This window comes from Abramis brama (assembly GCF_963993115.1).
Source record: "Abramis brama genome assembly, chromosome: 8".
Classification (NCBI taxonomy): Eukaryota; Metazoa; Chordata; class Actinopteri; order Cypriniformes; family Leuciscidae; genus Abramis; species Abramis brama.
In genome coordinates, this window is record NC_139970.1 from 41342180 (window position 1) to 41358960 (window position 16781).

Below are 16781 nucleotides of genomic sequence, written 5' to 3' on the forward strand. Positions count from 1 at the left end.
ACATCCAAATGGTGAAAAATTGTCCTGTCGTTCCTGGCTGTGTTTTAGATGGCCTCTGCTGATACTGTAGTTTCAGGCCCTGGAGACCAGACAGAAAGAGAGAGAGAGAGAGAGATTTTGTGCAGAGGACATGATTGAGTATTAATGTCTGACAGTCACAGGAAGAAAAGGGAAGTGGCCATGATGGTTTAATATCTCATTATGCTTAATTATCCTCTCGCCGCTGTCCGACTATCTCTCATCGCTCATCACAAATGTCAGGAATCACAAAGCTTGACGTTTGGCTTTTCTGTGCCGTGTAAGTGATGTTTTCAGCCTTTAGTGATACTTGTGTCCTCTTGTGTCAGAAGGCCTGAAGTGTGTATACACACTGCAGAATTCAGTGTTCAGACACTCATTCACTACCAGATCATTTTGCTCCTTGTCGAATGTTTTCAGAAAGTCATCCGAGTGCAATGCAATGCATAAAATCTCTAACATATGAATGGACACCTGTGATTTCCATGTGTAATAAACAGCAGTCTAGTTCAGGGTTATTACTGCTAACTAAAACTATTAAAAAACATTTTTTGTTAATTAAAATAAAGCTAAAATATATTAAAATATAAATATTAAATAAAAAACTTATAAATGTTGCCTTAATAGTATACTATAACTTAAATAAGTTTAAGCACTAAAATTACTAACAGGAAATAAATACAAACTAAAACTGAACTAAAAATAAATAAATTTAACCTAAATAAAACTAAATGAAAATGAAAGCTGAAATAAAGATAAAAGCTCATTCAAAATATTAATAAACACTATAATAGTATATAAATAATATTAAAATAACATTGGTCTAGTTCTACATGTCCTCCAACTCACTGGAAATATCATGATGAGACTGGATTCATATCTAATGCACTATTAATAATTCTGTAATAAGTTTCCAAGCATCTGTCTTGATTTGGAGTGAAATATGATCAGCAAAAGTAAAAATGTAGTTTAGTAGAATATTATTTTATATTAATGTGCTGCTGTTATGCTATTTTAAAGGCTCTTATTTTGGTCTCCTACAATAGGTTTACATGCATCCAAGGTAAAAAAAAAAATAATAATAAAATAAAACGCTTTAATTTTCTCATAATATACATTGGACATCACCCCTTTTCTCACAGTGTCTGAAACGTTTGATAAAGGATTAGGTCTCTCTTAACCCCGCCTTCTCGAGAGCTACTCTCCTCTGATTGGTCAGATGGCCCAGTCTATTGTGATTGGTCGACCACTTACGTCGCATATTAGAAACTAAACAGTCCATTACTATATCTGAATTTCAGCTTCAGATCTTCCTCAGTACTTGATTCACAGAGATACGAACCGTAACGATAGTGCCATTTTTTCCGTATCAATTCGAGTGTGAGTCCTCATCCTTTTGAAACGCATCAAAGTGGATTTGCTTTGGCGGCATAAAAAAATGTCGGCAACGTCAACAACACGAAAAACTCTTCCAATCTGTTTGAGGGCGGGGCAAAGTAGACGTTGTTTGCCGACGGCCAATAAAGGCCACAGGAGGGGCTTTATGCAAATTTGTTTCAAACCTATGTAGGTTTGAGTTGGAAGTTAGACTGGAATTACTGACGACTCATTTCGGCAGTTTAGAATCGATTCCCATTTTTGGGAGACAATAACTCCATTTATCTGCACTTTGATCTTTAAAGGGGTGGTTGATTATGATTTCACTTTTCTAACTTAAGTTAGTGTGTAATGTTGCTGTTTGAGCATAAACAACATCTGCAAAGTTACAACGCTCAAAGTTCAAAGCAAAGGGAGATATTTGCTTTTAAAGAAATCGCTTTTTAAGGACTACAACAAACGGCTGGTAGAGACTACACAACATTCCTCCCGGGTTAGTGACATCACCAACCCTACAATTTACATAAACCCCGCCCCCCCGAACACGATTCATAGATTATCATGACAGAATATGCTAATCAATGACTAGAAGATAACTACACATAAGCTACATAAACTCATCAACTAACCATTCAGAAATGTCCTGTTGCTTCTACATGTTGTCACTTCTTCTTGAGTCTCTCCATCATTGTCTGACTCCAGTTTGAACATAAAAGGCTAAAAGTTTTTGAAATTTTCAGTGCATGTCTGTGTGAGTGCAAGCTGTTGAAGCTCCGCCCCCTGTGCCGGGAGCAGCAGCTCATTTGCATTTAAAGGAACAGACACAAAACGGTGCGTTTTTGCTCTCCCACAAAAAATGACAATTTTAACATGGTTTATAAAAATATCTGTGGGGTATTTTGAGCTAAAACTTCACATACACACTCTGGGGACATCAGAGACTTATTTTACATCTTGTGAAAAGGGCATTATACAACACCTTTAAAACTTTGCAGACCTTTTACATTCTCAAACAGCCGTATTACACACCACATAAAAGGTAATGTGCTTCTTCCATTTTAACCGCTGTTATTTAAACTATAAACCACACGTAGTTTAAATAATAGTTGATGTTTCCATACCTGCCTGTATCTGGGAGCGTTGTAGGGGGCATCGGTCAGTGGCAGGCCTGTATCATGTGTAGTTGTGAGCGTGGACGGCAGTGACAGCACATGAAGAGCTCGCTGAGTGAAGAAGTCCTCATATTCCCAGTTGTTGGATCACTTTCAACCTCGCCATTGTCATTGAGCATCAGAAACGGCCCTCCTGAGGAGTGTTTACAGTCATGCACAACAGAGCTTCCTCTTCCTCTTCATCTTCATCTTCATCAGCCAGCAGGTTAATGTGAGCACACCTGGCTCTGTTTAACAGGTGCGCTCTTTAAACCCCGCTGAGCTGAATGAGGCACGCTGACAGTCACGAGAAGTGTGCACAGGGACTATAATTCAGTGAGTGAGTTGCTCGGGTCATTCTGTTGGCACACAGAAATGATCTTCCCTGTACACCTGCGTACTGTAATGCACGACACCGTAATGTCTTAATAATGAGCTTTTTGAGGTCTTTAAGATAATTACTGCAGGTGCAGGTGTTTGTGTACATTCCCTTAAAAGCATAATGGGAGAGAGAAACTCAGCATTAAACTCAAAGCATGTAGATTTACTACAGATTAACTGATATTTTAACCCATTCACACAAGTGAATGCGTTTGTTTAATTCTGTATCTACCTCTGAAGAGATTTCCAATAACACCCTGTGTATTTAACAGGAAACGCTGGCATTTATAAGTAAATATACGTATTTATATTTCTCTAATTGAATCTGATTTACTGTCAAGTGAGAAATGTCGCATTTTGTAGCTTGTTACACAGTACAAAACAATAAGATAAAGCTAAAATCAGTACAATAAATTGAATAGATAATATAAATAAAATAAAATAAATGCTCATTCAAAATATTAATAAACACTATAATGGTCTATAAATAAATTTCTAAAATAACACATTTTTTATTCCATGCTTTTATTCCATAATCCATGCTTTAATGATGTAGTCTAATGACTATTTATTTATTATTTTTAAATTAATAATCAGGTGTTGGACACAAATTGCTATAAGCTGACAAAAATAATGATGCTCAAACATCAAAGCAAAAATGGCCAACAGGATATTACGACACACAGGGCTTCTGTTTTTAATAAATAATACCTCGCAAATAACAAATAATAATGAATTAATATAGAACCTCTACACAAATTTGCAGGTCAAACTTGAACTTTTTTTGCATATTTCTTCACACATGCTTGTGTTCCCAGCGCTCTCTTATGTATGTGCATGAATGGAAGTGAATAAAACATAAATGTGAGCACATCTTGAGCATGTCATTGATTTCTCCACACCTGCAGTCGAATGAGCTTCCTCTTGAACTAGACCTTATTTATTAGAAAGTGCGTTCTGTGTCCTGCAATTTACTCTTCAAAGCGGTGATGTACTGGAGAGGAAACACTGAATTCCACGGGGAAGCGGTGGATTTGTTTGATCACATCCTGATTAAAAAACACACATTCTGAAGGGCTGCTAATTAAAGCTGTGGTGATCTGCGTCCGTACTGAGGGTGGATTCAGACCGAAGGCCGGTGGGATTATTAAAGGCATGGCTGAACAAATGAGCCATATGTCAGATTATTGTTCTCCTGGGGGAAATGCATTGTGGGAATGAATGTTGACCACTCAAGTAGCTCGTCTGCTGAATATGCCCATTCTTATAATAATGTTGCCAAATCATTTCAGTGTATTCAATGGCCATTTCTGAAACTGAGGCATTTTCCATTTTTCGGAGAGTCAACACTGAAACTTTCATTGAAGGAATTGTTTTTTTTTTCTCTGAGGGTTTCTATTTTGACTCTCCCAAATGGATGGATGGATGGATGGATGGATGGATGGATGGATGGATAGATAGATAGATAGATAGATAGATAGATAGATAGATAGATAGATAGATAGATAGATAGATAGATAGATAGATAGAACGATAGAACAATAGATAGATAGATAGATAGATAGATAGATGCTGTAGATAGATAAATGCTGTAGATAGACAGATAGACAGATAGATAGATAGATAGATAGATAGATAGATAGATAGATAGATAGATGCTGTAGATAGATAGAACAATAGATAGATAGATAGATAGATAGATAGATAGATAGATAGAACGATAGATAGCTAGAACGATAGAACGATAGATAGATAGATAGAACGATAGAACGATACATAGATAGATAGATAGATAGATAGATAGATAGATAGATAGATAGATAGATAGATAGATGCTGTAGATAGATAAATGCTGTAGATAGATAGATAGATAGATAGATAGATAGATAGATAGATAGATAGATAGATAGATAGATAGATAGATGCTGTAGATAGATAGAACGATAGATAGAACGATAGATAGATAGATAGATAGATAGATAGATAGATAGATAGATAGATAGATAGATAGATAGATGCTGTAGATAGATAAATGCTGTAGATAGATAGATAGATAGATAGATAGATAGATAGATAGATAGATAGATAGATTCTGTAGATAGATAAATGCTGTAGATAGATAGATAGATAGATAGATAGATAGATAGATAGATAGATAGATAGATTCTGTAGATAGATAGATAGATGCTGTAGATAGATAGATAGATAGATAGATAGATAGATAGATGCTGTAGATAGATAAATGCTGTAGATAGATAGATAGATAGATAGATAGATAGATAGATAGATAGATAGATAGATAGATAGATGCTGTAGATAGATAGATAGATAGAACGATAGATAGATAGAACGATAGATAGATAGATAGATAGATAGATAGATAGATAGATAGATAGATAGATAGATAGATAGATAGATAGATAGATAGATGCTGTAGATAGATAGAACGATAGATAGAACGATAGAACGATAGATAGATAGATAGATAGATAGATAGATAGATAGATAGATAGATAGATAGATAGATAGATGCTGTAGATAGATAGAACGATAGATAGAACGATAGAAAGATAGATAGATAGATAGATAGAACGATAGATAGATAGAACGATAGATAGATAGATAGATAGATAGATAGATAGATAGATAGATAGATAGATAGATAGATAGATAGAATGATAGAACGATAGATAGATAGATGCTGTAGATAGATAGATAGCTAGATAGCTAGATAGATAGATAGATAGATAGATAGATAGATAGATAGATAGATAGATAGATAGATAGATAGATAGATAATTTCAAATAAAAACAAAAGATCGCTTGTCTTCATTTATAAATTATTTAAAAAAAAAATTTATTATGCAAGAAAGCACTTCTGGATCATGCAAATGTTCCGGCATTAAGCCTTCATCAGTGAATCCTATTTAATAAATATAAATAATAGCCTTGCATGAAACTGTATTTTTCCCCCGAATACCTGCAGGAAAAGGACGATTCTTCGGCTTCCGTCTGCCAACTTTGAAGCTGCTGGGAACCAGTAAGCAGTCTCTCCCGCAGGACGACCCAGACTCCATCATGGTGGACTCGCCCAGGGCCAGCGATGACTCTGAGGCCGTGATGGACGTCCGATCGCACACGAAGGACGGTTCCAGTCCAGCGGACGGCAATGACACGCGGGCGCTCATCAGCTCCAGCCCTCACTCCTCCCCCCTTCCCCTGGACCAGTCCTCTCCCACTCTGCCCTGGGATCAGCCCAGTCCCTCTCTGACCTGCCTGGCCCAGTCCCTCTCCAGAGACAGCATGTTCAGCAGGAGACGGGCCTCCTCCGTTCACGACATCGAAGGCCTGAGCACCAACTCCAAACGCCTGTTTGTGGACACACACACAAGTGAAGGTGAGTACTAAGACTTATATTGAGATTCATTGATGATTACAAGAAGCACATTGACTGATAAGACTGTAGAAAAACTATATCAATTTCTAATTTATCTTTAAAAGAATAATAGGTAACACTTTATTTGACAGTGTCCTTGTTACATATGTTACACGTACTTACCATAGTAATAACAGTAAATTAGGCATAATTACATGCAACTAACCCTCAACCAAATCCTAATCCTACCCCTAGCCTTTTAGTAAATACATGTTGTTAATTAATATTACTCAGTACTTAAATATACAGTATAATTACACTGTAACAATGACACCTTAAAATAAAGTGTAACCGAATAATATAATTATATTACAAATCATATATGTTTTTCTATTATATATATATATATATAACAGAATAATGTATGATTTTGTTCTTTTAAAGAAAGACCAGCACTTTAGACTGTTTTGGTAAAAGATGTGATAAAATATGAGGTAAAATATGAAGTTATATCTGGTTATTATGCACATTTTAAACCAAATGAATATGAAATAGCTATTTAATTTGAGGATCTCTGGTCTAAACCTAGCCTTACACACACAAAAAAACTATTTGAATTATTAACTGTTTGAATTAATGAACTCAACCGTCATAACACGCATTTTCCTAATTTTCTTCTTTTAATCTTTATACTCCTCCATTTCAGACTATGTACGCGGTCTAAAAGGTAACGTTGAATTCTGTATGAATGCATAACATGCTTAAAGATGCAGGAGTTGGGTTCACCACCATTTCATATTACTACTTTAAGAGGGCATATTATGACCTTTTTCAAAGTCTTGATTTTGTTTTTAGGCTCTACTAGAACAGGTTTTCATGCTTGAATGTTCAAAAAACACATCATTTTTCCCATATTCTCCATTATTGCAGCTCGTCTCTTCCCAGTCTGTCAGTAACGCTCTGTTTAGTTCCTGTCTCTATGAAGCCCCTCCTTCTGAAAAGCACACTGTGCTGTGATTGGTCGGCTGGATCAGTGTGTTGTGATTGGTCAAGCGCGATTGGAGTGTATTTGGGAAATGTCCCGCCCCTTTCCATAACCGCCAGTTTCAACACACTACTAACTAACTCAACCAGGCCCCGCCCCTTTATTCTGCGTATGAATTATTTAAATGAGGAATATTGTGACGTGTTCGTTCCCGGAAGAAACTCAAGACTACAATGGAGGCGTTTCAGGGAGTTCAGAAACACTGACACTGATATAGAGAATAACTCCCGCTGGAGGGACTTTCAGAGCTTTTTCATGCTCAAACTGCAACATTACACACTGAAGAAAGATGAATATGGGGGAAAAAAGCATAGTAGCGCCTCTTTAAAGCACCTTTAATGTGGGTCCAATCCTGCCTCTCGCAGAACAGGGGTGTCAAAGACAAAGTTCGGTCCACAGACGAGTGCAATCCAACCTGTGGGATGATTTAAGAAAAATAATTATTAAATTATAAAAAAAAAAAAAAAAAAACGCTATTTATTAGATCAGTACACTGCAACAACAACAACAAACAAAACTACTTTTTCAAAGTACTTTTCACAAGAAAATACCATTTCAGTCTTTCTACATAGAATTTAAAGGGATAGTTCACTTTGAAATGAAATTTTGGTATGTTTTAGCTTACCTCAAGGGCATCCAAGATGTAGGTGTCTTTTTTTCCGCAGTAGTTTAAATTTTGATATTTTTAGGTCAAACCGTTCTTGTCTGTCAGTCGTATAATGCAGGTCTATGGTCACTGTCTCAAAGAGCATGCACAATTAAAACAATTCCCCGTCGTCCAAATTAAACAATTCACCATCGTAAGTACACATTAAGACACGAAACGAGCGGTTTGTGTGAGAAAACTAACAGTATTTATATCGTTTTTACCTCTTATACACAGCCACGTCCAAGTGATCTGAGGGCGCGCGGGCATCCTGGTGTGTGACGTGTGCACAGACTGGTGCATAGATATATACACTAGAAGTCGCCTTAAAGACATTCGTTCCAATGAACTGCCGTAGACAAGGCGACATCTAGTGTATATATCTATGCACCAGTCTGTGTACACGTCAGATCAGATCACTTGGACGTGGCTGTGTATAAGAGGTAAAAACTATATAAATACTGTTCGTTTTCTCACACAAACCGCTCGTTTCGTGTCTTAGGCCATCAATGTGTACTTACGATGGGGAATTGTTTAATTTGGACGACGGGGAATTGTTTTAATTTGGACGACGGGGAATTGTTTTAATTTGGACTCTGTGCATGCTCTTTGAGACAGTGACCATAGACCTGCATTATACGACTGACAGACAAGAACGGTTTGACCTAAAAATATCAAAATTGAAACTACTGTGGAAAAAAAGACACCTACATCTTGGATGCCCTTGAGGTAAGCTAAAACATACCAAAATTTCATTTCAAAGTGAACTATCCCTTTAACCTTTAAATCAGTGTGTTACTTGCCATTTCTTTTTAATTAATTGTGAAATTAATTTGTGAAAATTGTATATATTGTGATATATTGATAATTTATCTGTTTTCATGACTTTTTCAAAGCAATAATGGCATGTACAGGTACAAAAATTGTATTCCTGAATCTTACCACTTAATGTTTATTAGATATAATCCGTTAATACTAACTCTTTACTTTCTGAATTTGACAGAGAAGCCAGTCTGTAAACGAAAACACTTTTTTATGGCCAGCTTATGTTAATATGGAAGCAGCCTCTGTATAAGCTTCAGAATATTGTGTTTTCTGCATGCACTTTGCATGAATACCTCAAATTCAGTCAGCATATGGCGACCTTTAGTCCAGTTTTCAACCTAAAATGAGACTGACACCCCATAACTTAGACCAGTTAAAACAACACACCTAAAAAATCGAGATAAAACCTGTTATCTTTCCTCAAAAGCGCATTCAGAATACAGATCCGAAGCATCCGTCACAGTGTCTGGGACGTCATGGTGTTTCGTGATTGTCCATTTTCAGCCTGATTTCTCTTCTCAGCTGTTATTGATGTCTTGATTAGATCATACAGAACATTTGCTGCTCTTTCAATAAAGCTCCAGTCTGGACCTTCTTGCATTAAGGTGGATTAGAATGGCTCAGACTTGTACAGGCAGTTCCTCTTCACGTCCCATTGAACGAGACTGATGCGCCGGCTCAGAGTCAGGACAGAAAATCAATGCTACATGCCGAATGACTTCCATCAGCGGTTAACCAGCACTGCCACTTTCAGTTTTAGAGGACGTTTCTTTAATCAAAGTTTGAATTATTCAAAGAGAGGTTGTGCGTTACTGTTATTTATCATTTGTCTATTATATTGTACATGATTTTAATGGATTGTTAATGGATGCTGCATATGTTCGCTTGGATGATGATTTTTCTGAAAAGCATGAAAAAAATCCTGTTTCTAACAGTACAATCACATCTACGTTTTTGATGATGTTTTAATACAACTGTAACACTGTGTTGACAAAAGGTTCATTCAAATGGTTCATTAAACAAGCAAACAATGTATTCAAGTCAACATAAAGGCTGGGTGATATTAATAATAATTATATATATATATATATATATATATATATATATATATATAAAGCATTTAACAAGAATTGCCTTATAAAATAAAATATCTAATAATGTTTATATATATATATATATATATATATACATACATATAAAAAATATTTAAATATAAAAAAAATTAAAATTATATATATATAATTATATATATTATATAATATCGAATATAAAAATTAGATTTTTTAAATAATGTATGAAATGTATGTATGAAATATATGAAAACATATAATGCTGTGCTGAGAAATCTATGAACTTTGTGATGGCACATATTAATCACTGAATCAATTCATTGAAATTGACAGCTTGAACCAATGCACAGAAATGAATCAAACTTAACAACGCTAATGTTGTTGTAGTTTTTATTTATTTTTTATAAGAATACAAAAACTATTAAATAAATACATAGAATCACAAGACAATGAAAGATTGTGAAACAAGTCTAATTAATTTTTTTTTTTAATTTAAAGCAATAGTTCTTCTAAAAGTGAAAACTTTGTCTTTGCATCCAGTTCATACAGGTTCGATGTTCATACTGTAAATGATGGCATCATTTTCACTTTTGGGTGAACTAAGAGTTTAATGGCCAACTGGAAATCATCAATATTCATAATAAACAAAGATCATTGTGAATGATATATTAGGAATTTTAGATAAATCACCCAGCCCTCTGCAAGAGTTGTGGCAGATATTCTCAGGCTCTCCTCCTTTACTCTTTCCCTCCAGGCCCGTTCAACCATCTGAAGTCCAGTCTGCTGGGATCGACCTCAGACTCGAACCTGAACAAATACAGCACCATCAACAAGATCCCGCTCATCGCTCTCAACTTCTCCGAAGCCAACGATAAGAAAGCGCCTTCCCCTCCGTCCTCAGAGAAAACCATCATCGCACCAAAGGTCAAAGACCGAACACACAACGTCACAGAGAAGGTCACGCAGGTAAGACTGTAATGTTGAACGTCAATTTAATCCAACCCTATTTACTTTCTTTATACACGTTTCGGGTCTCATTGTGAACCATTCCTTTGAAAATTGCTCAGCAAACTTGCATTTATATTTCATTTAATTCCATTTATTTTATTTATTAAGCACTTTTACACAACTGGTCATTGAACAAAGTGCTGTACAAAACACATAGACAACTATAAAACACACAACATTAACACCACAGTTAAATAACAGCAAAATAAACCCCTCAGTTTAATAGCCTACTAGAACAACTACTATACCCCATTAAATGCTGATGCTAGGAGGTATTCTTTAAGCTTGTGTTTAAAAACAGTTAGTGTAGGTTCATTCCAGAGTTTTGGAGCTATCGCTACAAAAGCTTGATCTCCACTTCTCCGTTAGGGTTAGGGTTAGGGTTAGGGTTAGGGTTAGGGTTGTTCGAGGAGTCGTTAAAATCAGCTGGTCAGCTGACCTCAAAGACCGTTTTGGTTCATATTTCTTAATCAGATTTGCCAAATACAATGGAGCCATACCAAGCAATGATTTATAAACAAAAAATAAAATTTTAAAATGTATTCTGTAGTCGATCGGTAGCCATTTTAAAGAGCTCAAAAAGGTAATGTGGTCTCTCTTACGAGTACCTGTCAAAAGCCTCGCAGCAGCATTCTGGACTAGTTGTAAACAATTAATCAATGTTTTATTTATGCCGACATATAGTGAATTGCAGTAATCTAGTCTTGTAAATATAAAAGCATGAAAACATATATGATCAAAAACAGTAAAAACAGTAATATTGTGAAATATTATTACAATTTAAAATACCCGTTTTCTATGTGAATATATTGTAAAATGTAATTTATTCCTGTGATGCAAAGCTGAATTTTCAGCATCATTACTCCAGTCTTCAGTGTCACATGATCCTTCAGAAATCATTCTATATGATATTAGGATGACAAATATTTCTTATTATCAGTATTGAAAAAAATTTGTTCTGCTTGCTGTTCTGGAAATCGTGATACATTTTTTCAGGATTCTTTGAAAGTTCAAAAGAACAGCAATTATTTGAAATAGAAATCTTTTGTAATCTATTATAAGTGTCTTTACTGACACTTTGAACAATTTAATGTGTCCTTACTGAATAAAAGTATTCATTTCTTTAAAAAGAATCACAAATAATTCATAATATAATATAATATAATATAATATAATATAATATAGCACCCGATATAGGGCTTTTAAAAGCATGAAATGAATGTGAATGCTGACAGATAGATATTATAGACCCACTTGGTTATGAACGTCTCACATTGATTTTAACAGAGTAAAATCAGTTGTTTTCCCTTCTTGTTTTTCAATAAGGCCCTCAGGTGAGGATGTGCTTTTGCTTTATTTCTCCTCCATGGAGTTTGAGTTAATCATTGTGTCACGAGTGTAATTTATTTGAAATATTGCATGCGTCAAGTGCTTCCTGATTCGATTGGAAATCCAATAGTCTTGTGAACGAGCACAAACAAACTGTAACAAATCCTCCGGCATAATTTCACTACTACACGTCGTTTATACATTAAATGATGCTAACAGACACAAGTATGCAAATAAATGCTAATGAGGATACTACTTAACCTAGGGGGTATTAATATGAGAGCAAGAATACAGGGCAATAACCCGTAATTATTGTTTGAATCTTCTAAGCCCCAGCCTTATTTAGCATCTTTTTCTGGCACCGAAATGCATCAGAAGAGTATTCGAGCATGAAGATGGATTTTCTACCTCTGGGAAATGTGTTATATATATATACATCCAAATATTGTCAAAACACGATTCAGTAACACTGCGATAGTTTCTATGTGAGAGACCAAGTGTAAATTGAACTTCCCCTTTCAATCCATGGAAGACAGATTGAGCTGCATAGCTAGACTGCATTTTAAAGGAGTCATGAACTGATATTAATTATGTTTCCCGAGGTGCACTTTTAATGTTAGTAGGATTTTTACATAAAAAAAAATCAGATTTTAGAAATAAAAGGCCATTTTCTACCCTGATTTTACCCCTCTGATTTGAACGCGCTGTTTTAAAGGGGCGTGTCTGCTGTGAGAAACGCCCACTGCTGTGATTGGCTGACATCTTTGCATATGAAATAAGTGTTACATTTGGAGCTATTTAGTTCTGCTCCCATCGCATGAAAGGTTCTGCACTCTCACGAATGCTTTCATCTTAACGAACAGTGCAAACACGATGTAAATAAGAGATTGATTGTGTAGTGTAGACAGCATCATTGATTATAACAGCGAGAGTCCAGAACTCAGTCCCTGATAAACTCCCTGTAGTAAAGCTACATTACTACATTAATCCGAACACATTTGAAAATGGCGATTTTGTTTAAAACGCTCTCCGTCCACACTAGCGTTTTCAGGTGTTTTCCAACATTTCAGTTTGGATGAGAAACTTTTGGAAAACTCCTGATAACGCTAAATTCACCTTACTGCGCATGCGTAAAACCTCACTAAAGCTCACTGAGATGATACAGACGGAAAAATAAATAAGATATCGTGCAGTTCTTCTGACAGGATCGTTTTATTTAGGCCTTAGGTCCAGGCCGCTCTCTCTCACCATTATATGTTTGGTCTAAAACGCGAATGCTCTCATGTTTTGCCGCAGGACATGAAATGTAAGCACATTTTCTGTCATCTTTGCAGGACCGTGATATGAAGAGTGTGCAAAGTAAAAGATTTTAGCAACAGTGTTAAAGTGAATAGCACATAACAGGCACAATACCGCTATAAACATGAATATCTATTGGTACAATATGCGTCACATGACTAAACTTACGTCATTGTTTTTAAATACCTCCGTTTTGACAGTCCACACTACAATGCGAAAACGGCATTTTCAAATGTATCCACTTTGGAGAGTGTTTTCAAAAAGCTTTATTTTCATTAATTAAAACTCTGTCTCAGTGTGGACGGAAGGCCCAAAACGGAGAGAAAAAGATGCGTTTTAAAAGGAAAACGTATTAGTGTGGACAAGGACTAAGAGAAACAATGTGAAGTTGACTGTTTAGTCACTGGCTTGATGTACTGATACATAAACAGCAATAAATTATTTTGAGACAAAGATCATCTGACTGTACATGAATCACTATATATATGAAATACAGATTAGGCGTTAGAATTAACACGGTTACTTACTGTCTGTCCATATCTTACAGTAAAAGTCTGTTTGCAAAGTCTGCGCCGAAATTATGACTGATTTACCAAAGAATCCAGTGAAATGCACCGAACAAACAAATAATGCTCTACTGAGACATTCACATAGTTGAAAATAAATAAGCACTTTCCTAGCATTCGGATCCTTTGGAAGGTAATGTTGTTGTTAGTCCAGTGATCCTGTATCTCACTAACGCTCCAGTGGGCGGGGCCAAAGACGTGATGATGTAGAAGTAGGCGTTGATCTGATTCTGCAGAGACGGTCTTTCCTCGCACTATTACGTCATAATGTGACAAAATCTGAGTCATTTTCGGAGTCTGGTTTCAATAAAAGCTGTTTTTGGACTAGCAAGGAAGTTTTGAGTTCTGAAACTTACAGCATGTTTTTATAGTACAGTGACCTCTTACATGTCAAAACATCAAGGAAAATTTGATTTTTCAATTCATGACCCCTTTAAGGCATCATAGGCACGCTTTCGATGCAAATCATGTTTTAAATGAGAAGATAATTTTTGGCAAAGTCTAAAGCAACACTGCATGTGTTCATTGATAAATTCCTAAAAGGTATTGCACGTAGAAACGTTAATTCTAAGTATACTACCGTTCTTGTGGAAAAATCAAGGTTGGTGACTTCTGGAAATATCCTTCAAAGAAAGTCAAAGTCATGGCGCTGTAAGGCTGTAACATAGAGTACTGGGTCAAAGCTCGCTGTAAATGTGTCCGCCTCTCGGCCAGCCGGGAAGGAAGTCAATGACAGCCCATCAGAAGTCCTCACTTCAGAAGTTGACTCGTTCACTGCGGTCATTTAACTTGTCACGTCTGAGTGATTCTCACATTGCCGTCCCCGACCTGCCTGGACGTGTGAGAGCCTGCAAGAGAAAAAGATACATAATTCATTACTTTCTTAGAAGAGAAAGAGAGAGAGAGAAATCGACTACGGCAACTGATCACTGCTGCTGCCGTTATAATTTCTAATAAAGTATTTATCAGGAAAAGACACCTCATTTGCTGACTGTCAAAGTTGGTTAAACCCTGCAGTAAGGTAGGTGTGTGTGTGTGTGTGTGTGTGTGTGTGTGTGTGTGTGTGTGTGTGTGTGTGTGTGTGTGTGTGTGTGTGTGTGAGAGTTCATTTAGAGTTCAATTGCAGAGACACAATGCTGGATTACAGACTATTATCATCCTAATGTTTTTACCAGGGGACTTCTGCTGTTCAAAAGCTTTGCAAAATTGTGAAATGAAACCCCAGTAGAGTCTTGATCTTTCTATTCAAGCTTCGACAAAACTGAAAACGTTCTGTTCTAAGGGTCACACATAGCAGAGAAAAACAATGCTTAATGCAATTAATTAATTTCTACTAAGTGTTATTTCTTTATTAATAGTTTGAATTCGTTTTGATTTATATATTTTCTGTTTTCAGTTTAATTTAATAATAAAATTAATGAAAAATTATATGTTGGTGTACAAGAATCAGATTCTAGGCAGACAAGTGTCACAATACAAAGTTCCAGAACTGCTTTGAAAATGCTAAACAGCTAAACAGAGATGCAAGACACTATAAAATAACAGATTTTGTTTTAATTTGATAATTAGTGTCTATTTATTCTTTAGGTATTATTTTAGCTTTCATTGTTGTTAAAATAGTAATCAAAAGTAAATTCCACTGTTGTGAGAATCAGAATTTACTACCCGTTTCATGAATTGCATTAAGGCAAAGGACATCCGATTTCTTGAATAGCGTAAATCATATTTCAGTATGTGCACCGTTATGTCCTTGAGCAGAGTGCTCAGATAACTTCAGAATCAACCTGAGATGCATGACAACTAAACTTTATAATCCAAAAAGCTACTGTATATGTAATGTGAGCATTTCTGACAGCAGAGACGGTCTGTACTGTGCAACTATAGAGAAATAAATGAATATTTATGTCATGCTCTGAGGCTCCCTGACACAGTGCACTTATGAAATGTGAAGGAACTTGGTTGTGCTGGCGCTTTTCATGAAATATTGCATCAGCTGGAAAGAAACAGATGACAACTACAGCGAAATATATGTGAGGCACGGTGAAACTGTCACATACTGCATTATGATGATGGGCCTGTGCACATGTAACCGACAGCTGTCAGGTAATGCAATATAAACAGTTAATGTGAGAGATTTTTAATAATCCAGAAATGTTTGGATCTTAATTTTGAAATGCACAAAGCAGCATTTTTGGGGAAATGCACAAATCAGCGAATTGTTTACCACACTTCCACCATCAACAGTGCACTGGTTACTGAAAAACTGAAAGATTTGAACTAAAACTGAAACGTTTACATAGAACTATACAGTATATTTAAATGGTAGTATTTACTTTTAAATTTTAAAAGTTTGAAAAGTTATACTCAACTTCTGTACTGTAAAAATAAATAAATAATAAAGAGTGAAAAATTATACATAGCTCAACTTCGTTTTTGTTAAACTATAAAAATAATAAAATATAGCTGCTAGCAGCAATTATCAGGGTCAAGCACCACAAGCAGAATAAGGAGCTAAAAATCAAGGCAGCGAGCATCAGACAAATAAATACATAAATACAATCACTTGTAATTTGACAATTACATATTACCTTTGAATGTAATTAACTTATTTCTGTTGTTATTATTATTATGCAAACAATAATAATAGTTGTGCATATGTGCAAATAGTTTAACATCTAATGCAGATGGAA

General features: G+C 35.6%; 1 protein-coding gene across 1 annotated transcript in view; it reads left to right on the plus strand.

Moving 5' to 3' along the window:
• The window catches only part of LOC311088622 (potassium voltage-gated channel subfamily H member 7), a 108093-nt gene that overhangs the window by 48532 nt on the left and 42780 nt on the right, over positions 1-16781 (plus strand). The window contains exons 4-6 of the mRNA XM_084122864.1: positions 5914-6324; positions 7010-7030; positions 10644-10855. Of these exons, the coding sequence (XP_083978990.1) occupies positions 5914-6324; positions 7010-7030; positions 10644-10855 (644 nt within the window). The remainder of the gene's footprint in view (positions 1-5913; positions 6325-7009; positions 7031-10643; positions 10856-16781) is intronic.